General features: G+C 42.6%; 1 protein-coding gene across 1 annotated transcript in view; it reads left to right on the top strand.

Annotated features, from left to right (window-relative positions):
- TNFRSF21 (TNF receptor superfamily member 21) overlaps window positions 1-23,225 on the top strand; it is a 70,438-nt gene that overhangs the window by 14,895 nt on the left and 32,318 nt on the right. Inside the window, exons 2-3 of the mRNA XM_079780150.1 lie at window positions 9,901-10,552; window positions 12,132-12,617. Of these exons, the coding sequence (XP_079636276.1) occupies window positions 9,901-10,552; window positions 12,132-12,617 (1,138 nt within the window). The remainder of the gene's footprint in view (window positions 1-9,900; window positions 10,553-12,131; window positions 12,618-23,225) is intronic.

The raw sequence follows: 23,225 nt of genomic DNA on the forward strand, positions 1-23,225 counted from the left end.
GACTTAGGGAAGCATAGAAGCAAGAGAGGGGTTGGAATCTTTCGCTGTGCAGGGGAGAGATGACGGTTCTGGGGTGGTGTCAGTGAAGATGGGGATTAACAGGTAGATTTCAAAGATTTTGGGGAGAGTTTATTGATGGTGATATATGGGGGCAGAAGGGGTTGAAGGAAAGCAGTCATTTAGTTGAGTCTGTGGTGGTCTGATTACTCTGAAGGGAAAGGCTGGGGAGGAGTGGGTGGGATTGGGGAACCCAGAGTTTGGATGGGTGTTAGTAAGTTTGAGGTACCCATGATCGTGTCAGTTCAAGCCTTCATGCCTACGGTTTCTAATAGCCGCCTCTCCGGTTGAGCCATCCTCCTTTCGTTGGACGCTTGGATTGCTGTCATTGCTCCTGCTGCAAGCAAGCAGCACTAATGAGTTGTCTGTGTGCAAACCAATTGCTCTTTTTCTTTTTGGGCTGTTCCCAAAGGTGACGGGTATTTGAGGTGTATTCCCCAAAGTGGAATTACTGGATCACAGGAAACAAGTGATGAACAGCTTTGTGGTTCTTGCTGCATATGTCCAGATTGTCTTTGGAAAGACTGGATTAAAGTGCCACCAGCAAGCTATTAATGTGCCTTTTACCCCACAAGCCTGCCAGCGTTGGAGCTTATCACTTTAATTTAGTTATGCTGCACAAATTTGCATTCCAGTAGTTTCGAGGGATGTCATAATTTATCCACGTGGTAATTACCTTTACTCACGTTGCCCTCTGTCCCCACTATATTTTTAAAACATACTTTTATTGATTTCAGAGAGGAAGGGAGACGGGAGAGAGAGATAGAAACGTCAATGATGAGAGAGAATTATTGATCGGCTGCCTCCTGCACACCCCGCACTGGGGATCGAGCCGGCAACTCCAGCATGTGCCCTGACCAGGAATCAAACTGTGACCTCCCGGTTCATAGGTCCACGCTCAACCCCTGAGCCACGCCTGCCAAGCTGTCCCAACTCTTGAGTGAAATTTATGTTAACCTCATTTGCATTAATTCTTTACATTTTCAGTTATAACTTTTTATTATCTGTGTATGCCATATATTTTTACATTCTAATTTGAATATTATATTTAATAACGCCAAATTTAGGTTAATATCCTTAAATCCATTCTATTTGTGTGGAAACTACTCACCTCTGCTTCTGTGGTACTTTGAAGCAGCCTAAGCCACCCCTAAAAGAATGGGCATGGCTGTGTTCTGATAAAACTAAATTTATGGACACTGAAATTTGAATTTCAAGTCATTTTCTTGTGTCACAAAAATGTTGTTCTTCCTTTGATCCCTCTCCCAACCCTCAACTATTTAAAATGTAAACAGCATTTTTAGTTTCTGGGCTATAAAAAAGTAGGCAGCTGGCTGGCGCTTGTTCACCCGTGTTTTAGACCCCAGAATCATTAACATCTTGTGGGACTGGATCAAAGAAACTCACTCTGGAAAATGCTTGCTGAAATTCTGCCCCATTTGTGTAAAGTGTATTTATTAATAGTAAATCCTCTCTCCTCACGTGTGTTCTCTCATTTACTAGATATGCTAAGTATATATATATATATATATATATATATATATATATATATATATATATATAATTTTTATTTTTTTAATATATATTTTATTGATTTTCCACAGAGAGGAAGGGAGAGGGATAGAGAGTTAGAAACATCAATGAGAGAGAAACATCGATCAGCTGCCTCCTGCATACCCCCGACTGGGGATGTGCCCGCAACCAAGGTACATGCCCTTGACTGGAATCGAACCTGGGACCCCTCAGTCCGCAGGCCGATGCTCTATCCACTGAGCCAAACCGGTCAGGGCTAAGTTTATATATTGTTTTATTATGCTAATATTCACCTGAGGATACCTTTTCCATTGATTTTTTTTTTTTTTAAGATGGAAGGGAGGAAGGAGAGAGAGACATTGATTGATTGCCTCCCAAGCACCCCCTGTTGGGGATGGAGATCAAAGGAAGAGCAACCTTGCCCTGGTCGGTTTGGCTCAGTGGATAGAGCGTCGGCCTGAGGACTGAAGGGTCCTGGGTTTGATTTCGGTCAAGGGCACATGCCCGGGTTGTGGGCTTGACCCCTAGTGCGGGGCGTGCAGGAGGCAGCTGATCAGTGATTCTCATTATTGATTTTTCTATCTCTCTCGCCCTCTTCCTTCCTCTCTGAAATCAATAAAAAAAACCACATATTTTTTATTTTAAAAAAAGAAGAGCAACCTCAAATCCCAGACCCTCAAGTGTGCAGGCCTACGCTCTAACCACTGAGCTATGCTGGCCAGGGCCCAAGTTTATATTTTAAATATGTTTTGAAATGCCCCCGGGTTTGTCTTTTGCCTCATTGTTGTACAATCTGTATTTTTTTTTGTTTTGTAGTATGCTCCAAGCCTAGTAAGGCATAGGAGCTTTTTTAAGTCTGGACTCTTTGATATATTTCTCAGGAAGTGAATGTTTGCATTTTAATTGGGGCATTTAAAAAGATTGTCTAATCCCAAGAGAAGGAAGTGAAAATACGGTAAAATGATAAATAGAAGGAGTGATAATTAAAATAATTAACATTACGTCGTACTTACTTGTGTTACGCTTTGTCCTCCCTGCTTTCCCTGTAGTAACAATGAATTCTGCAAACCATCGTAAGGGAGTAGGTGTTACTAGTATCTTCATCATACTAATGAGGAAGCAGACAGAGGCTGAGCCCCTTGCCCAGATCCCCCAGCTAGGACCTGGGAGAGTGGGCCTGCTTAACGCACACCAGGCTAAAATGGGTTTTGTTTATCCGTTCATGCTGGAATTGCTGTACTGGCTGGTGTCCTTGCTGTTGCCTTGGTTTGTGTAAGGATTCTATACATTCTTAGCAAGCACAGAAGAGAGTTTCGCCTAAACCTTTACCATTGTCTTGTTAACAAAATGGCTTTTGCATGTAGATGAGGGTCTTATCCTGTAGGGATGTCAGTTGCAGCGGGCAGAAGGAGATGAAGGTCTGTGGTCCATGGACGGAATGCTGAGTGCTCACTCCTCTGCATTGCAGGTTCCAGGCAAGACAGCATCTGGGGGAAGCCCTGCCTGTTTTTTTCCTTTCCCCGGTGTCCCCTAAGCTTGCCTCCTTCCAGTCCTAAAGTCAGCACCTTCTAGCTTTGGCTTTCTCTGTATCTGTAGCTTTAATAACAGTCCCTGCCTTTGCCCTAGCAACAGAAGACTTTTAAATCAAAAAGGATAGTAGGGAATAAATGCAAGAGCCAATCCAATTTATATGGCATTCCTGGGAGCAGATCTGTCTGTGTGCTTTGCGGAAGCTCTGCCCTTGGTGCTTTCCTCTTTATCCGTTCTTTTTCTTCCTTCAAATCTAGAAAAGTCCCAACAGTCAGTGCCTTGCTATTACGAATTTAATGTGATGCTCAAAATAAAATGGTCAGAAATTCTGGGAGTGCCTAGCTCTGCCAGGCTTTTGCCTTTTGATCACCTGTTAGTAGCATGTTTTACAGTCACCATCTCTGGAATAGGTCTTGGTTGCTTTATCTTTGTTATAATACCCACAGTAACTGAGATTTTTCTTAAAATACTAGTTTTATGCAGCATTAAAGTTTTTTTCTATGTTAAACTCAAAGTCTTCCCTCTTGTCCATTATGAATAGACAAAAGTTTATCACTGCTTTCAATTTTTTTCCATTAAAAATGACTGCAATTTGATAGGGAACAAGAATGATATAAGTATGTTATTCTTGTACACTGCAAGGAAAAATTTCCCCATTTGTTTGAAGGATGAAGTCATGGGATAAGAATTGGTAAAGATAAATTGGCAACCATGTTCTAACATGTATTAGTATATGTGGGTCTTGTCTTCAGTCAGATCCATCTCTGTGCCCTCAAGTAGAAGCGACAGGTGTGTTGTGGGTCACCATAGTGAGTGTGGAGACCCGGGAAGTATTTATGCCTGGTCATTTCAGAGCTACCTCTTCCCTCCTTTGAAATTTGCTTTGTTACCTTTTAATCTACTCAATACGTATTTATAGTGTTCCCATATCCCATACAGTTTGGGATGGTGCACTGATATTTGCTCATTTATCCATTATGGTTGGTGAAGTACGTGCTCTGGATAAATGAACCAAATAACTAAAGTTAAAAGTAGGATAGAACATCAATAACTTCTGGAAAACAATCTCATGATACTGCTTATAATTTTAAGCATCAAATTAGTGTAATCCTTTTTTTTTTTTAATGAGGGGGTATGTTTTAAATTTGTCATTATATTTGCTTGTCATCTTAAGTACCACGATGGACATAATGGCTTTTAAGCCAGTTGTGATTCTGTGAAAACAGAGTGATATCCTCAGGATCTTTGTAGGCGAAACCATCTGCCCTTACTGAGTGCCAGACAATTTTATCTCTTGAGTTTTTGTGGGTACACAGTGGAGGCTTTTTGGGTTTCTCGCAGTTGCTTCGCTGCTTCTAGTTATTCATGGTCTGTGAATCCATTCATTCAACTAGTCCACAAACACTTGTCAGGTATATCATGAACGGGGTACTTGGTAGCATCAGCATGTCAAATAGACTCTATCCTTGTCCTCCTGGAGCTTGTGGCTCAGAGGGGAAGATACCATAAATGGAAAAATTCCTGACTACAAAATTATGGTAGTCATATAGGGGAAAGCAGAATGAGGGGAGGCAGTGAACCCTAACTTAAGTTGACAGAGAGGAGGGCAAGGATGGCATTTCAGAGGATGTCCTATCTCTGTAAAAGATGTTGCATTTCTAAGTCATGTGATGTGGAAAGCCATTGAGAGTTTTAAGCAGGGGATGAAAAGATCAGATGTGGTGTGTGAGTTAGAGTGGGTGTCAGAAAGGCAGCCAGGAGCTCAGTATCATTGCTAGACTCTAAAAGAAGCCTAAGACTCCTGTCCCTGCATTTTTAGACATTTCTTTTGACCGATCAGTGAAGTCTCAGCAGACTCTTTCCCTAAAGAGGTCAGATAGTAAATATTCTGAGTTTGCGGGCCATATAGTCTATTGCAGTTCTCCAGCCCTGCCATTGTAGCGTGAAAGCAGCCACGTGCAATGGCTAAATGAATGTCTGGGTTCCAATAAAACTTACTTACAAGTGGCGTGCGGGATTTAGTTTGCTGACCCCTGGCTCAGAGGATGCTTTCTTTATCATTTTGGTGATCCTCATTTTGAGGTGGTTGAGCAAGGGAGGAAATGCCATCTCCGTGGTTGTCCCTGGCCTCGAGCTGCTTGTAATCATTATGGGAAGATAAATACATACACTTATGAGGCCATCAGCAAACATGACAAGACAGTATGTAATTAGGCACCTAAATGACAAACAGAAACAGGAAACGGGGTGAAAAGTTTGCTCATCTGCTTGGGATCTGGGTGACTAGGAAATGTCACGGCTTCAAGGAGAAGGTGGAACTTGACAATCGCCGACACCTTGGCGGCTGGAGTTGACTTAGTCCAACCTGCTAATTTTACAAGCAAGTAAAACCTGGTCTAACTGATCTTAGGGCAGGGTCTGGACAAGAACCAGGTCTAACTGATCTTAGTCTTCTGTCTTCTAAAGCTTTGCCCAGCGATTCTTTCTACTTTAGATCTGGGCCTCCCACAGGCTGAAAAAACATATATGGTATTAATGTTAATTCTATATCATATTGATACTAAGTCATATTGGTAGGGAGGAGGAAGAGTGAAGGTTCCAAGTTATGGGTGTACAGAGCCTTCTTTTGTCCTTGAACCAAAGTGGTTCTTAAGAGCCTGAGAGCAACGTGACTGTAGCTGTCATTTGTCATGAAGAAAGAAAGAAAGAAAGAAAGAAAGAAAGAAAGAAAGAAAGAAAGAAAGAAAGAAAGAAAGAAAGAAAAGGGAGGGAGGGAGGGAAGGAAGAAAAGAAAAGGAAAGGAAGGAAGGAAGGATGGAAGGAAGGAAGGAAGGGAAGAAAAGAAAAGAAAAGGAAGGAAGGAAGGAAGGAAGGAAGGAAGGAAGGAAGGAAGGAAGGAAGGAAGGAGAAAAGAGAAATGGGTGGGGAGTGGGAAGTGAAGGAGGGGAATACAGAATATAGAAAATGTGTGCATACACTGACAAGGAGTAGGAGGCAATCTATATGTAACGTCTTCAGTGGGAAGTACCTCTAAAGGAAGGCAGATGCATACTGCTAAAGAGAACTTGATCATTCTTAAATAATGAAGCAGTCTGTATGTTCTGACATGGAGAGAGTTCAGTGATGCAGTATGAGAAGATGAACAAAATCAAATCAAAGAACACTATGTATGCCCTGTCTCCTTTAGTGAAACTGAAGCAGCCAAGTTCAACTATGGATGCATGTGTTGTGTGTAAATGCTCACGAAGGGTCTGGAAAGATGTGCACCAAACTTAACAGTGAGTTTCTCTAGGGATGGGTGGATGTGAGCAGATACTTAAACATTTTATTCCATTTTGTAGTTGTTAGAATTATTATGAGAATGCTTATTATGAAAATAATGATGAAGTAAGAATAATATTTAAGCAATGGAACGGGCCAGGTTGGGAAAGAGGAGAAGGGAGGGGCTCTGACAGTGAAACCGGGCTGTTTCCAAAGTGTTTCTCAGAATCAGAGGAGAAGATTCAAACCAGAGCGCTCGGCCCTTGGTTCAGGGGGTATAAAAGTTGGTTGCACATCAGAATCACTTGGAAAGCTTAAAGACAAAACCAATTCCTGGCCCTGTTGCAGACCCACATGATCTCAGGTGATGGGACTGAGGCTGTGAATTTTTGCAAAAGCTGCTTCCCAGGTCATTTTGATGCTGCACTTGAGGCCCGAGGCTTTGGGGAACCTCTGATTTAGTCTCCCCGCTTCTGGAAAGTGAGAGAATGAACTCTCTTGACCAGGCAGAACCCAGCCTTGGGTGTTCACTTTTCAGTGACTGTGTCTCCTGACTCCACTGTTTCCCCCAACAGTAGCTTTTCGGTATCACCTAGATTGTGTTTACATTTTATAGGGAACATTCTTTAGTATTGTTTTTGAACTTGATCCCCTTCCTCCCCACTACCCATTGCTTCACCCTTTGAACTGCCTTTGGGAATGGTTTCTACGTTATTTTAATTTTCTTAGAAACCAGAGGGCTGCCACCAGGCTAGTGGAAAAAGCTCCAGTTTTAGATAACTGGTCTTCAGCTGAGGCCTTAGGAAAATACCTGTTATCCAGTGTCTCTTAAGAGAAAGGGACATTGCCACCTGTTCCTCTCAGCCGGTTTCAGCCCCGGGAACAGTTCCTCTAGCTTCGTAGCTCAGATGGTTTAACTGTTAACTTTGGGATTGGAAGAGCTCTTAGAGGTCCCTCTAGCGCAGGGGGAGTAAACCTTCCTTCAAATGAATTCTTACTTGGAAACCGCTAGCAAATTGGTAGGTCAGAGCTGCATTGTTGGAGGCAGAGGTGGGCGGGGAGGGGACTTAGAGTCCTACCTCCTGTCCTTGCCCCGACTTTCACCCTCCAGGCCCAGGGGCAGCGCTGGGAAATGTGTTCAGAACTGTGCGATCTTGAGTCCAATTTGGAAACCATTGAAGTTTCCCTCTTTCTCCTTCCATAGGTAACTGTTCCCCACATCCAGCTGATCTGACCTCTCATGTCTGTTGCCTTCTCCTCCTTCCACGACTTCCACCCCAGTCCACGTCATCCCCCACTTCCCCATGGCTTTCACCTTCTCAGTGGGTTTTCTCATTTGTGCTCCTCCCACACCACTTTCTCTGTCCTCTCTGCAGCCAGATAACTTTTTTTTTTTTTATTCACAAATGTGATTAAATGCCTCTGTCACCAACCTCCAATATAAACAGTGACTTCTCATTGCATTTTGGATTAGAATCAAACTTCGGAGCCTCTCCGAGTTTAACTATGGCCACTGTGTTGCATCAGGAGGTAGAGCCACACGAGTTGTTTAGTTCCTGAGCTGACCTTCTCTGCTTCAGACTTCTGCTCGGAGACGCCCTCTGCCAAATCCCCCTCCACTCCCCTGTTCAGACTCTGAAGTTCTGTTTCCATCCTTCAGAAACACTCCAAAACATTTCTCTAGTATCTCTGAGCTACGAAGTGCCTGTCAAACCCCTTCTCACCGGACTCTATTTCTCCTTCTCAGCAGTAATCTCCACCTAATTATGTCATTACTGATGTAATGAGTTGTTTCCGTCTGTCTTCCTTTAGAAGGTAAACACCGTAAAGCCTGGGATAGAGTTTGAAAGGTCTTTGTACACACATAGTAGATCTTCAAGAAATATTTGCTTTCACAGGACCTCGTTTGTGCACAAGGTTCAGGTCCAGTGTTCAGCCCAGGTGAGGCTGCGAGGCAAGTTTTCTGTTCACTCTCTTTGTAGGAGCTGGAATTGCCTCTTGTAGCATGGTCGTCTTTTGGAGCCACATCATCTTAAGTGGGTTACTTAGTAGGGTGCAGTTTAAAGAGCCCCGAGTTTTGTTGCATTAGAAACTTGATCAGTTATTTTAAATGAACAAAGAACTGGAAAAATCTACTTAATGAGTGGAGAAGCGTGTGGGTGCAGTGAGGTTTGGAGGTGCGTTCTGTATCCTGCTTGGGGGACCTCCAGTAACTCAGTAATCAGGGGACTAATGCAGAACCTAGTAGTGGCATCCCTCCCTGTAGATTTAGAAGCGTGTTTACATCTTTCCGACTTCCCGAACGCTGCAGTTCTCTACAGTGGCTTTCGCACTTAGAAACCAGATAGGAAGGAACCTGGAGAAGTACAGAGCAGAGCCTCTTTTGCAACCTCTTGGGTTGGGTCCTTATCGTTGGGGAGATTGGGACAAGATTTGTCTTCATGTACTTGGCAGGTGGCACTTGGGATCCACAACATAGTAATGAGTTTTCTTTCCTCAGTCTGATGCATCTACTATGTTTAGAAGAGGGTGTCTGGGCTGATTTTGCAAAAAACAAGGAGAAAAAAAAAAAAAGCCAGAAGTAAAAAGGGATGTTACTACAGAACTTATTATCAAGCAGGTTACTTTTCTCTAGAGACCAAGATGAAGTTAAAACTCTTACCAAGAAAATCAACTACTATCCTTTGTTGTTGGGGGTCTCAGATTAAAGAAAAGATGAATATATTCTTTTAAACTGAAAATTTGTTTTCAATATTGTCATTTAACTGGAGGCAGCTCAGGGGCAGGGTAAAGGACTTTAAGGTTGATACTTTTGGTTCAGTGTATGGGACAATGCTCCAACCAACTGAGCCACACCCACTAGGTATTTATTTATTTATTTATTTATTTATTTATTTTAAATCCTCACCCGAGGATATTTTCCCATTGATTTTTAGAGAGAGAGTGGAAGAGAGAGGGAAAGAGAGAGAAATATTGATGTGAGAGAAACACATCGATTGGTTGCCTCCTGCACATGCCCTGACCAGGGCCTGGGCAAGGAGGAGCCTACAACCGAGGAGGAGCCTGCAACTGAGGAACATGCCCTTGACCGGAATCGAACCTGGGACCCTTTGGTCCGCAGGCCGACCCTTTATCCACTGAGCCAAACTGGCTAGAGCGATGTGGCATTTTTAATACAAGCTACAGAGTCCTTTCATGTCCATATTCTCAGTTGATTTTTGTAATCGAGAGGTGTTGTCAGCTTCATTTTACACATGGAAGAAAAGGAAGCTGAGGCAAAGGTCAGGCAAGGAAACCAAAGCTTCACAGCTAGAAGGTCAGGTGCTGGTGGAAAATCAGTGTCTTTGTTTCTCTCTCTCTATTCTGCAGCAGCCTACTTTTAGGAGGATACTGTACCTGTCAGATCTTTACTAGGAATGATAGTGGTGGTGGTGGGATTGTTCTATCTTTTATTCTCTGTTCCTTTATAACACCTTCTTGGTTTTTGTTCCTCCCCCTTCCCCCTTTTATTTCTTTCAGCTTGGATTCCTTAGCACCACCTCTGCTCAGCCAGAACAGAAGGACTCAAGTCTCATTGGCAAATATCGCCACGTTGACCGCGCCACCGGCCAGGAGCTAACCTGTGACAAGTGTCCGGCGGGAACCTATGTATCTGAGCACTGTACCAACACAAGCCTGCGTGTCTGCAGCAGCTGCCCTGTGGGGACCTTTACCAGGCATGAGAATGGCATAGAGAAATGCCATGACTGTAGCCAGCCATGCCCATGGCCAATGATTGAGAAACTACCTTGCGCTGCCTTGACTGACCGAGAATGCACTTGCCCACCTGGCATGTTCCAGTTTAATGCTACCTGCGCTCCCCATACGGTGTGTCCTGTGGGCTGGGGTGTGCGGAAGAAAGGGACGGAGACCGAGGATGTGCGGTGTAAGCAGTGCGCTCGGGGTACCTTCTCTGATGTGCCTTCTAGTGTGATGAAATGCAAAGCATACACAGACTGTCTGGCTCAGAACCTGGTGGTGATCAAGCCAGGCACCAAGGTGGCAGACAACGTCTGTGGCACACCCCCGCCCTTCTCCAGTACAACCTCACCTTCCCCTGGCACAGCCATCTTTTCACGCCTTGAGCACATGGAATCTCATGAAGTCCCTTCCTCCACGTATGTTTCCCAAGGTAACTTAACCTCCTGAGTTATTTATTTGAGGAGGGCTTTGAGCCCAGTGAAGGTAATGGGCTTGTGCCAAGGATGGTTTTGCCATTTTGTATATCCCTTGATGAAGTGGCTTGCATTTGTGGCTAATTAAATCTAGCTTCTTTGGGACTTTTAGAAACATTTAGACTCAGAAGGTTGCACTTAGGGGGATCAGATATCTAAAAAACTAGGTCACATCAAGCTAGCAAATAAGAACCTAGTAAAACAAGGGCAGTGTGTGGCCTTATGTATGTCACTGAACTTCTTCTGGCCTTGGTTTCAAACTCGTCAAGTACTAGTAAATGAGGGATTTAGATATTTAAGGTCTCTCTCCGATTAAAAGTTTTCCAACGTGGAGTCAATCCTGGGTCGATACAGCCAGAGGTAAGAAGGAGGGAGAAGGGAAGAAAATACCATGGCATGTGGAGAGGAGGGATGAATATTGGATCAAAGGAGGGGAAAATAAGTTAGAAGCTTCAGGAAACAAGCAAATCTGTATCACACCGAAGGTAACTAGCTAGCATTCACATCTGGAAAATAATGTTTATTTTTCCCCCCCAAATGATTCTAACTTGATGTTCTTCATTGGGTATCACTGTTTTTCTCAGAATTCCTTTAGAATTGCAGGCAGACTATAAAATTTAGTCTTTATTCTCAAATCCTGTTTGATTGAATTTAATTTTCATTGAGATGATAGCCAGCTTGACTTGTGCTTCCTAGTGTCCTCACAGGTGCGATGGTACTTGACCTTGATGATAACCCTGTGAGGAGGGCCTTACAGCTGCCATTTTGAAAGGAAGAAATGGACTCACATGACCTGACCAGGTTTTCTCAGGGTCCGATACAGGACAGGTCCTATTTCTCGGGACTCAAAATCTCTGGTTCTCACAACTCGTTAATGAGACAACTTGTGGAAGCTTCTCTGAAAGAAGTCCACTAAACTGGCCATGCCCATGGCCAGTGATTGAGAAAATATATTCATAGAAGGTACTAAGGAAGTCCTGCCTTATTTTATTCACTGACCTGTCTCACCAAAACTTCCTTTCACTGATCAAACTTGGATTTGAGTTTGAGCTCTTTTCTTACCTTAGTCATATCCTCAAATTTACCATTGCATTATGAGATAATCAAAAGTTGGGAGAGGAGGTACAAAGGTATTAAAGGACAAAGGAATTAAATTTGAACTAGTTCTCTGAATAGTCAGAACAGTTGAGAGTCGACTAAAGCTCTGAATATATGTATGTGTCTGCTCAGGGTGTGAAGCACAGGAGTAGCTGCCGTGAAGGTCAGATGTTGGATCCCTGAGAATGTCCTTGGTTATGGCACGAGGAAGTAAATGAGTTTAGCTGTTATGCTTCGTTTTTACCTTCCATGTAAAGGCGCTTTTAAGATCTTTATGAAAATGTGCAATATAACTTATTCTTAAACTCCAAAGGTCATCTCTTCTTTAATTATCTGCCAGATTTGGAGATAAGCAGGAAGAGGATCTACATATGGAATATGTAGATCCCCAAATATAGAAAAACTCACCCCCCTCTTTACTCTTTTTTTTTTTTCTAGGCATGAACTCAACAGAATTCAACTCCTCTGCCTCTGTTAGACCAAAGGAACTGAGTGGCATCCACGAAGAGACAGTCCCCAACAACACAAGGTGGGAGGAAGGTGTGAACAAGACCCTCCCAAACCTCCAGGTAGTGGACCACCAGCAAGGCTCCCACCACAGACACATCCTGAAGCTGCTGCCACCCATGGAGGCCACGGGGGGCGAGAAGTCCAGCACGCCCATCAAAGGCATCAAGAGGGGTCATCCCAGACAGAACCCGCACAAGCATTTTGACATCAATGAACATCTGCCCTGGATGATAGTGCTTTTCCTGCTGCTGGTGCTTGTGGTGATAGTGGTGTGCAGTATCCGGAAAAGCTCAAGGACTCTAAAAAAGGGGCCCCGGCAGGATCCCAGCGCCATTGTGGAAAAGGCGGGGCTGAAGAAATCTATTGCCCCAGCCCAGACCCGGGAGAAGTGGATCTACTACTGCAATGGCCACGGTGAGCTTTCTTCTCGTCTCCTTGCCTCTCTTTCCCTCGTCCCTGTTGTCTGGAGGAGTGGGGAATGCAACGCTTCTGGAATGTCTTTTGTACACCTCGTGCTATTTGATCTAGATGTGTTGTGAGAAATGAGGTGGTCAGCATTTGATGCACTGTGTTCAGAGAGAATAGCCACTCTGCCCTTTTCTCCCCTGGCACATTTAAAGGGGCATGTTGCAAAATGAGAGCTGTGAGAGGGACGTTTAGGGACTTGGTCCAGCCTTGTCAATTGAACATGGGAGGAGATTGAGTTCAGAGAGGTTTGGCTGCATCCTTGACCCAGGCTGGCTGTTTGTTCAGGACAGATGGGACTGACTCCACGTCTCCGGCCTGGTGGGGCCCTCACTTCTTTTTCACGACCGGGCTGCTAAGAAAAGGAAAAAGAACTTGTCTTAAGTTTGCCTTTTAGAACCTCAACCTTGCTTCTAGGTCCCTGTACTTTTTGCCCATGTACTTTTCCCTTCCTTATATTTTTAGGATCCCATTTCTATCAGGATAGGAAGGGCTTTTTAGATTACAGACACTCAAAGCTTAATATGTTGGTGATCATTTGAGGCTGGGCCTCCCGTCTTCTGCATAGTAGTAGAGGTGTGTGTTGACACAGGCTGGAATATTTGTTTTTCCTTTTTTGAAGGCCAGAAATAGCTGACGGAAGTTGTCCCAGGAGCTGTTTGAGGTGAGGTGGCAGTTTTCAGACTGTGGCAGTAATTTCCCTTTCTATAAATCCTAAAATGAGATCTCAGCCTGTAATTTTGATAATTCCCGTCAGGTGCCTTCTTGCCCCTTAAAGTTAGCCTAATTTTCTGAGAAAGCGGTTTGGCCTTTTGTATTGAGTCTTAAAACTCTGTTTATACCTTTTGTTCCAGCAATTCCATTTTCATTCATCTATTTTAACCAGAAATATTTAAAAAAAAAAGATTTAAGCAAAAAGATCTTAAACTTTTAACTAAGCATTATGTATAATAAGTTGAAATTGGAAACAAAGGGACAGTTTTAAGGAAATGATTTAAGTAAATGATGGCCTATCTGTAATATGAAATGTATTGACATTGAAGATTTTATGAATTTTTTGGCTGATGACAGGAAAATGTTTTACAGTAGGTTAAAGAAAAGAAAAAACAACCCAGACTACACAATTCATATAACATAATCCCAGTTCCCTTAAAACTATGAAATAGAGACTGAAAGAAAATAGGCCAGAATGACGGTGATGTTCTTTTAAGATTGGTGAAATTAATGTGTGGATCTTCTTTTCTTCTTTGTTAATTTTCCTTTCCCCAAATTTTCTAAAATAAGCACGTGCTATTTTTATAATCAGAAATTAGAGAAAGTAAAAAAAAAACAACAGTAACTTATTTTGCTTTCCTTTGCTAATTTGTGTGAATGAGCAAATCAAGGGAAAATCAGACTGAGACGAACCCCCTCCTGGGGACAGAGCCTGCCCTGACTTGAAGGAGACTACCCCTTGCTGGCAACCCAGCTGGGGAAGGAAGGCTTCAACCCTCCCCTGCTTTTTAATAAAAATCTTTTTATTTGGACATAATTTTAAATTTATAGAAAAATTGCAAGAGTAGTACAAAGAATACCTGTATACCTATGCGCAGGTCAACCTATTGTTAATATTTTGCCCTTTTGCATTATGTGCTCTCTTTATATTAAAAATATATTTTATAAATTATAAAATATGTATAATACAGAATCGTTTATTATATTTACATAATATAACATATACAATATTTTGTGTATATGCACACATATGTACATCCAGAAAATAATGTTTCTGGACTATATCCTGGCCCTTTGTGCCTATAAACTTCAGTGTGTATTTCCAAACAATAAGGATATTCTCTTTAAAAAAATAGTACAGTTTTCAACCTCAAATAAATGTAACATGAATATAATATTGTAACTTGTCATCCATATTCTGATATTCTCAATCAGTCCAGTAAGGGCCTTCATAGGCAGCATACATTTTTTTTTTTTCTGGTATAGAATCTGGTCCAGGACCAAGTATTTCATTAAATTGCTCTTTAAGTGATCAGACACTTGTTCTGATATGTCTAATTAGTAGAGAATGTCCTGTTGGATTATGTAAGTATTTGAAACTCTCCTCTCCTTATTTACTTCATTAAAGGAATGACTCCATTTCTTTGGTAGTTGAATTTATGGATTAGGGTTAGGTGCTATCTGTAGTTTCAGGATCCACTGGGGTCTTAGAATATATCCTCCAAGGAGAAGGGGGGATTACTGTGGCCTCATTCAAGTGTAACTATCTTTTCCAATAGTTTAACCCCCCCCTGTTTTTCCATTGGGATGTTCATATTTAGGATGTTTTTCTAAATGAGGTCTATTTTTTCTAAATTTCTGTTCAGAAAGGTTCAACTAAGTAAAATCCCATTACAAAGAGAGGTTCTGTTTAATAAAAACCATTCCAGGTGCTCAGAGAGGCCTCTAGAAACAGTATCTTCTTGTTCTGATTGCAGTGAGCTCTGGGCAGCAGATAATCCTGTGTAAGATCTTTTTCTGGTCCTTGTCCATTTACACTGGATTGTTCGTGAGGATGAGAGTAAAATTGCCTAGCCCAGGATGCTCTCTATAAGAGGTCAGGTAAGACCTCACTTACGCCTGCCCTCCTTAAGCAGACCATGCCACGCTCCTGAGTGTCTTATAGACCCTCAGCACTCTGAAGCTAAGCCATTGGTTCCCGTCTTCCTCTACAAGAACCTAGCCAGTTTGGCTCAGTGCATCGGCCTGTTGACTGAAGGGTTCCGGCTTGGATTCTGGTCAAGGGCATGTACCTCGGTTGCAGGTTCAATCCCAGCCCTGGTCGGGGCACATGCAGGAGGCAACCAATCGATGTGTCTCTTTCACATCGATGTTTTTCTCTCTCTGTCTCTCCTCATCCTTTCCACTCTTTCTAAAAATCAATGGAAAAATATCCTTGGATGAGGATTAAAAAAGAAAAGAACCTCTTTATTTGGCTCTACTCACCTCTCTCTTGCCTACCAAGGATGTATGGTTTTTAAAGTTGAACTCCACAAAACTGCAATTCTACTTTCATGGAGTCCAGGTGTTGGAGACACCTTATGTGGCTAGGAGGATGGAGGACTGAGGGTGCTGTGGTATTTTGTGTGCTTCTTTCCTTCATGAAGTCAGAGCAATTTAATGTTTAGTAAATTGGGGTTGGACTGTGGTTTCTTTGCAATGTGTCTGCTTCAGCAGCAGGCATCAGAAGTACCTTCAGAATTTTTTTTCTTCAATTTTGAGAATACATTTATTAAAACTGGAGACAGTGAAACAAGGCAGGGCCTAGGATAGAAGAAGCGACAGGACAGAGCCTAGGTGGGCTGCTTTGGCTCTCTACTGATGTTAGAGGAAAGAAATGAGCCAAGGTGGGGCTGTTTGAGCTCACTGGAAAGTCAGAGAAAAGGGGCCTTGGAGGTAGGTTTGGGGGTTAGCGCAGGACGAGCTGCTGCTGCCCATTGCTCCCCGGGTTGCAGGTCTCATTGGGTCTCTTAGAGTTTGCATGCCTGAGAGGGAAGAAAGACGTGGGTGTGATCCTGGGAGAGAGAGCGCCCAGAATTTTTATACACAAATCTTTTATTTCTGAGTTTTTTACTAGATTCAGGTGTCATTGGGTTGTAAATCTATGTTAATGCTCAATTTGTTATGCTTTTGTTGTTTAAATAATACTTTTATTTCCTTTTGTAGTATAATCCCAACATTGTACCAAGTGGGTAAGTGGGATCCAGCATGTTCAACTTTATTTAAAATTAAGATTAATGCGGGTTCACATTAATTGGGAGGTTACATGGAAAATAGTATGTTTTGTCTGATCTTGTTTGTCACATAAAGCACAAAAGTAAAGATAGGGAAACTTAGCCCACACACAGCTGGCCATACATTGCACTGAGAAAGTCTCAAGTGATCTCAAAACAGTTACTTCCTTATAATTATGCAAGACACAGAGCTGTGGTCCAGTCCCAGCTGGGAACGGGGATGGCTGAGAACAGAACCAACTGCTGTTCTCTTATTGCTGTTTCTAATACGGGTTCTTTCTAGTGGCCTTCCCTTCCTTTCTTCCTCTTCTCCTCTCTCCCTTCCCCACTTCTCTCTCTTCCCCCCTCTCTCCTTTGTTCACCCTTACGATGGACTATTTGGAAAAACTATGACCTTGGGTGTCTGAAGAGAAGTTTGAAAAGCAGGTGAGGAGTGGAAATTGCCCTGAAAATACTTGTGGAGGAAGTTCTGCAAGGTGATAGAGGGAGCGAAAAATGGACAGTGTCTCTGCTTGATAGTATTTCCTTTTTCTTTCGGACTTCAGGTTATGAAGAAAAATGGGGTGAGACAAAGGAATTGGATTTATTTAGGTTTAACTGGCTTAGTTCCTAATTAGCACATTCTTAGTCCTGAACCTTAGGGAGACAGTAAGCATTTGACTGGGACAGTAATCCCTTCCGGTGTAGTTACTCCAAGTACATGAGATATAAAGATAGCATCTCCTTTAAATGAACTGCAAGAGGGGTTGTGAAAGCAGCTGGTGCACTTTCTCCAGCAGATGCTCTGTACCTGCAGCAGCAGAAGGGCAAAGGTCTCCTTCTATAGAACTATATTCTAAGATTCTATTTCTTAATTCCTTCAGCTTGTTCTGTCATACCGTTTAACTGTGTGCATGTGGTTTGTCTCCCCGCATTGCTTAGGAGCTTTTAGAAGACAATGGGTCTTATTGTGTGTTCTCTACGCTGGGCCAATAGCACAGGGCTCAAGGAGGAGCGGTCTCAAACTGTGCTAGCTTATATGGCTATCCCATGAGCTATTAAATTGAAAACTAAAATGAACTAAACCTAAAAATCCAAGTTTCTTGGTTGAATCAGCCACAGCTTCAGTGCTCAACAGCCACATGTTGCTAATAGTTATCATATTGGACAGGACAGGTACAGGCCATTTCCATCATCAAAAGTCTTGTTGATCTAGAGCACCTGTGACTTATCCACTTATCCTATTCAAGACTGGATTGTTTTCAAGCCATTGACTTAATTGGGGAATGGAGGTTGGTGGGGAGACATATTCAAAAAAGCAACTAAGACTCAGAAAGACAGGGTTAATAATGCTTTACTAAGTCCCGGGAGGCAGCACACTGCCGTGAAAGATGAGGGCTGATGAGTCAGGTTGGCCTGGGTTTTGAATATCAGCCCTGGCTCTGTAACGGTGCCAAGCTGCTGAACCTCTCCTCAGTTTTGTCATCTGCAGAGTGGACATAACTCTTGTCTATCTCATGGGGTTGTTCGTGAACATTGACTCAGATCAGAGGTAACATTGATGAAGCTGCTAGCTCAGCTTCCTTTTCTTTCTCTCTCCCCACAGGAAGGTCAGGGAGTTAAGCTATACTGAAGATTTCATGATGAGCTGAGGTCAGGGCAGAGGGACAACTATATCTAATTTTCAACCAAGTAGAAATCCATTAAGGATCAAATTTAATGAGCCATATGGACCAGGAGAAATGGCTACAGAGAAAACATCTGCAACTAGAATTTTGGCCATAAAATGCCTTCAAGGCCGATTGACAAGTACAAAAGGAACTGGAAAATGACAGTGTGGCACAGGAAGTCTGGTGGAATGGGGCGAGTGGAGTGGGGCAGTGTTGGCTGGGAGAGGGAAGCTGTGCAAAGGGAAGGACCTTGTGGGCCTGGTTTGCTCAGCTGTAGGATGAAGGTCTTGGATTTAAGTATGTCTAACGTCTCCCTCTATTCTAAAAGCCTGTCCTAAAGTGATGCAAAAATGGAAATGTGAAGTTGAAAACAACCCACAACCCAACCCTTTCCGTTTTTTCTCGAGCTTGAAACCCAAAGACAAAGTTTATGTACAGACCAGCTGGCGTGGTGGTTGAACCTCTGATTTGCATAACTTTGATACCCTAATCTGTATGTAAAGACTGCTCTTAGGGGAAACAGTGCTGATGAAGAACCAGGCTATTATTTGCTTAGAGCACTTATCTAAAAGGTTCAGACACTGTCCTTGAAGCAAGTTCTGTTATAGACCTTGAGTTCCTGGTATTATATATTTTATTTCTTCCATCCTGCCCCCTATCCACAACTCACTGCTCAAAGCAAAATAGGACATCACCTCACCTTACCTAGCAAACAAACAGCGACACATCCCTTCTCATCTGTTGTCTTTAGGTTTTGTTCAGTAACAATCTCATTCTGTTCCGTCCTTATGAATCCCCACAACAGGCTCAGGAAAAATGCTTCCGTTCCTCCTGAATTGTGGCTCCTCTTCAAAGATTGGTCAAGTGTGGGGAGAACTGGTCTTTATTGAGGGTTGTGACGGAAATGCATCTTCCAGGTTCACAACTCTGCAGACTTTGTCCTCTTTCCAGAGTAAGTAGTAAGATGCAGTCCAATTGTAGGAGTGGAGTGTGATTTTTTTTTTTTTGTAAATATACAAAAAAATTTTGTGTGAAAATCCCCAAAACCTCGAGGTTGCTGTGGTTGGTTAGGTGACATATTTTGGGTTTCTGGAAGCTGTGCCCTAGATATATTTGAACAATATCAACATGCTCTTCAATCAGGTTTCAGGAATGACTTAAGAAAACATTTCTTTTCTTTTTTTATAAATATATATTTTATTGATTTTTTTACAGAGAGGAAGAGAGAGGGATAGAGAGTTAGAAACATAATTCTGAAGTAAGGTTATGGGGTGTTTGCTACTGCTGACATAGATCACAAGGTGATTTGGGGATGCAAAGATGACATAAACTGTGATTACTAATATATTTTTCTAACAGAAGAAAGATTTCTGTTACCATGAAATTTTCATTGTTTACTTTTCTTTAACAAAGACTTATATCATGCTTCGCAAGTGCTATATTTTGTTCTCAGCATTTTATAAAGATTAATGTCATTTTCTTAACCTATGAGGTAGATCACTATCATTGCCATTTTATAGATGGGGAAACTGAGGCACAGAGAGTAACTTGCCCAAGGTCACACAGCTAGAAAGTGGCAGTACAGGTTTTAAACTTGGGCTCTAGTTTAGCTTTGATTCTTAGAATCTTGATTTATAAAACTCTGAATTTTCATTTTTCCAGGTTAGACATCTCCAGGTTTCTGTGGTTGATTATTATTATTATTTTTTTTTTACCATACTCAGTCAAGAAAAATTTATTTTCCTTCGTAACAAACCCCAGCTTGTTCTGAAATGAAGCAACTACAAAGTAGTCATCAATAAGTTTTCCTCTGTAGAGGTCGCTCTGATTTCCTACCTTTTTTCCTGGGATTGCTTGAAAAAGAAAAATTCTAAATCCAGATATCCAATGGCTACAGGCCCTGATGGCTATTTAAAAAAAAAGAAAAAAAGGGCTGTTTCAAGTAAGTGAGAGTACTGGAGCCCTGCTCATCTGAACTCACAGCTTGTTGAACTTGGGTTTTCTCAGCACCAGGCAGAGCAGCAGCTGCAACCAAAGAAGCCAGGTCCTCCCTTCGCCAGAAGCCTCCTTGACTAAAAATTCCAGACAGCCAGCCTGTCTCAGCCCAAGTTTCCTATGGGAAGTAGACTTGAAGTGTAAACACCAGGAAGCCAGGCTGAAGGGAGCAGACTATTCCCTTTCAGAGGCTGCTGTGTCCCAGCGCTGCACCCCAGGGCTGTCCCGGCCACAGTTGCTTTACAGCGGAAGGAATAGGCGGGCAGTTTTTACCCACACCCCTCACCCTCCGCCTCTGCCACCTTTGCATCCAGTCCTGCCGCTTCCAGCAGACAGCACCTTTCTGTTTAAACCTCTCCGGATGTTTGAGGATTCTAAAGCACACAGAACCGTTGCAGGGGAAAAGCTTCTTGCTGTAGCTTAAAAAGCGTCATCTAAAGACAATGTGGCCTTTGCCCTGGGGAGTTGAGGCTGCTGTTCTCCCCAGCCCCCCCCCCCCCCCATGACTTCCTCCTCTAGGCTTTAGAAGGAAGGTATTTATTTTTTAAATGTATGTGTTATAATTTATTGAGCAGCCTTTGAATTTAAGCTATTCCGTTTATTGAAAAATAAATCAGCATTTCCCCCACACAAGTCTAAAATACAAACAGTAAAAAAAATCCTTAAAAATTAATGTCCTCGAATTAACCTGGTCAGGCATTGTGTAAGCAGATTTTGCAGAGGATGAGGCATTGCTAGACATCTATGGATCATTCTTTACGACCGATTGGTTGTAAGCATTGCAGTATGTGTGCAGAATTCCACATATTAGGTGTGTTGATGATAATGTTGAGTTAAAAAAAAATAGGTGGATTCAAGTTTATAAATTTAAAAAAATGACTCACTGGGTTTCAGCAAATCTAAGATGCCATTGATTGCGAGACATGCCATTATTTACATACCACTACGGAAAAAACCCCACCGCCACCAAGCTGTGGAAAGGTGTTCCTTAAAATATGCCTTGAGGTGTCTTAGAATCAGTGAAAGACATATTTTAGCCACAACCTTGCCTTTTTCCCATAGAGTCTGACAACAGGATTTTAACTGTGTTGTTCAGATCTCAGGTTTCCTCTACCAGGCTCATTGGCAGCATTTGGCACCTTCATCCCCTTCTTCCCAGACCCTCTCTTCCCTTGGCCTGCAGGACACCGCATCCTCCTGGTTCTCTCAACTCTCTGGCTGTGGTATTCCTTCTTCATCTCCTTGGCTGGTTCCTCTTTAATCCAACATCTAAGCAGTGGAGAGCCCCAGGGCTCAGGACATGCAACTCTTTCTACTTACACTCTTCCTCCCTTGATGACCCATGGCTTTAAAAGACCCTCTACCTGCTGGTCATTCCCAAATGCATACATATACCCAGCCTGGATCTTGTACCAGAACTCAACATGCAAACATCCTCCTTTTTGCCTGCCTGACAGACCCAGATGTCTAACAGGCACCTCACTCTTTTTATTTTTTAAATCATCTTTTATTTTCAATTACAGTTGACATACATCATTATATTAGTTTCAGGTGTATACCCCAGTGACCAGACACTATATAACTTAATAAATGGTCACTCCAATAAGTCTTGCACCCATCCAGTGCCACTCCTAGTTATTAGAATATTATCAACTGTATTTCCTATGCTGCACTTCACATCCCCTTGACTATTCTATAACAACTAATTTGTACTTCTTAATCCCTTCGCCTTTTTCACCCATCCCCCGAACCTCCTTCACCTTTGGCAACCAACAAAATGTTTTCTGTGTTTATAAGTCTGTTTCTCTTCTGCTAGTTCATTTTGTTTGTAGAATCATTTGTTGATAGATGTGTATTTATTGCCGTTTTATTGTTCATATTTTTTATCTTCTTAAAGAAGACCTTTTAACATTTATATTACAAAAGGCCAGTGGCCGTGATGCCATAACGACCAAACGACCGATCACCAGGAGGTGCTTTGTTGGGTCTCGAGGCACAGCAGGTCTCGGTCTCACGCTGTGGCAGGTCTGGGGTCCTGCCAGTGCGGTGGGTCTGGGGTCTCACACGATTTTGCTCACTGGGCCTCTAATTTCATATAATAATGGTTTGGTGGTGATGAACGCCTCCAGCTTTTTCTTGTCTGGGAAGCTCTTTATCTGTCCATCAATTCTAAATGATAGCTTTGCAGGATAAAGTAATCTTGGTTGTAGGTCCTTGCTTTTCATCACTTTGAATGTTTCTTGCCACTCCCTTTTGGCCTGAAAAGTTTCTTTTGGGAAATCAGCTGATATTCTTATGGGAGCTCCCTTGTAGGTAGCTAACTGCTTTTCTTTTGCTCTTTTTAAGATTTGCTGTTTGTCTTTAATTGTTTGCATTTTAATTATGATGACAGGCACCTCACTCTTAAGATGTATAAAACTGAATCCCAAACCATATTTCCACATCAGTTTCCCAATGCACAAAGTGGCTTCTCCAACCTTCTGGTTGCTCAGGCCAAAACCTCAGAGTTAATCCTTATCCCTTTCCTCTTTCTCACCCCTTATTGGATCCATTAGCAAGTCCAGTCAGCTCTACCTCCAAAATATATACAGATGTTGACCATCTCCTATCCTTTCCATTCCCACCACTCGGGCGCAAGCCACTGTCACCTCCCTCCTGAATCATTGTGGTGGCCTCTGACTGGTTGCCCCACTTCTGCCTGTGCCCCTTTAGTTTATTTTTGACACAACAGCCAGAATGATCCTGTTCAGATGCCATTCTCTATTCAAAATCTCCAGTGACTTTTATTGCACCCAGAGTTGCAGCCTTGATGGCCTAATGCAATTTATACTCCTACTCCACCATTTGTCTCAGCCTGACTCCCACTTTTTCCCTCCTGGTTCACTGGCTCCAGCCTACTTCTCCTGTTCATGCCAACATCCTTCCATCCTTCGCACCTGCTGCTCCCGCTTTCTGGATATCCCTTCTCCCAGATATCAGCATGGCTTCCTCCCTTACCTCCTTTAGCTCTTGATTGGAATGTTCAACGTCAGTGAGGACTTCTCTCAGATATGGGTAGAAGACCCTGTATCTAAAATTGAGCCATGCCCCCTCCACCTCTTTCCCCCTCTCAATTTTTCTTCTTAGCACTACTCACTATATAACTT

The sequence above is a fragment of the Cnephaeus nilssonii genome, assembly GCF_951640355.1.
Source record: "Cnephaeus nilssonii genome assembly, chromosome: 9".
Classification (NCBI taxonomy): domain Eukaryota; kingdom Metazoa; phylum Chordata; class Mammalia; order Chiroptera; family Vespertilionidae; genus Cnephaeus; species Cnephaeus nilssonii.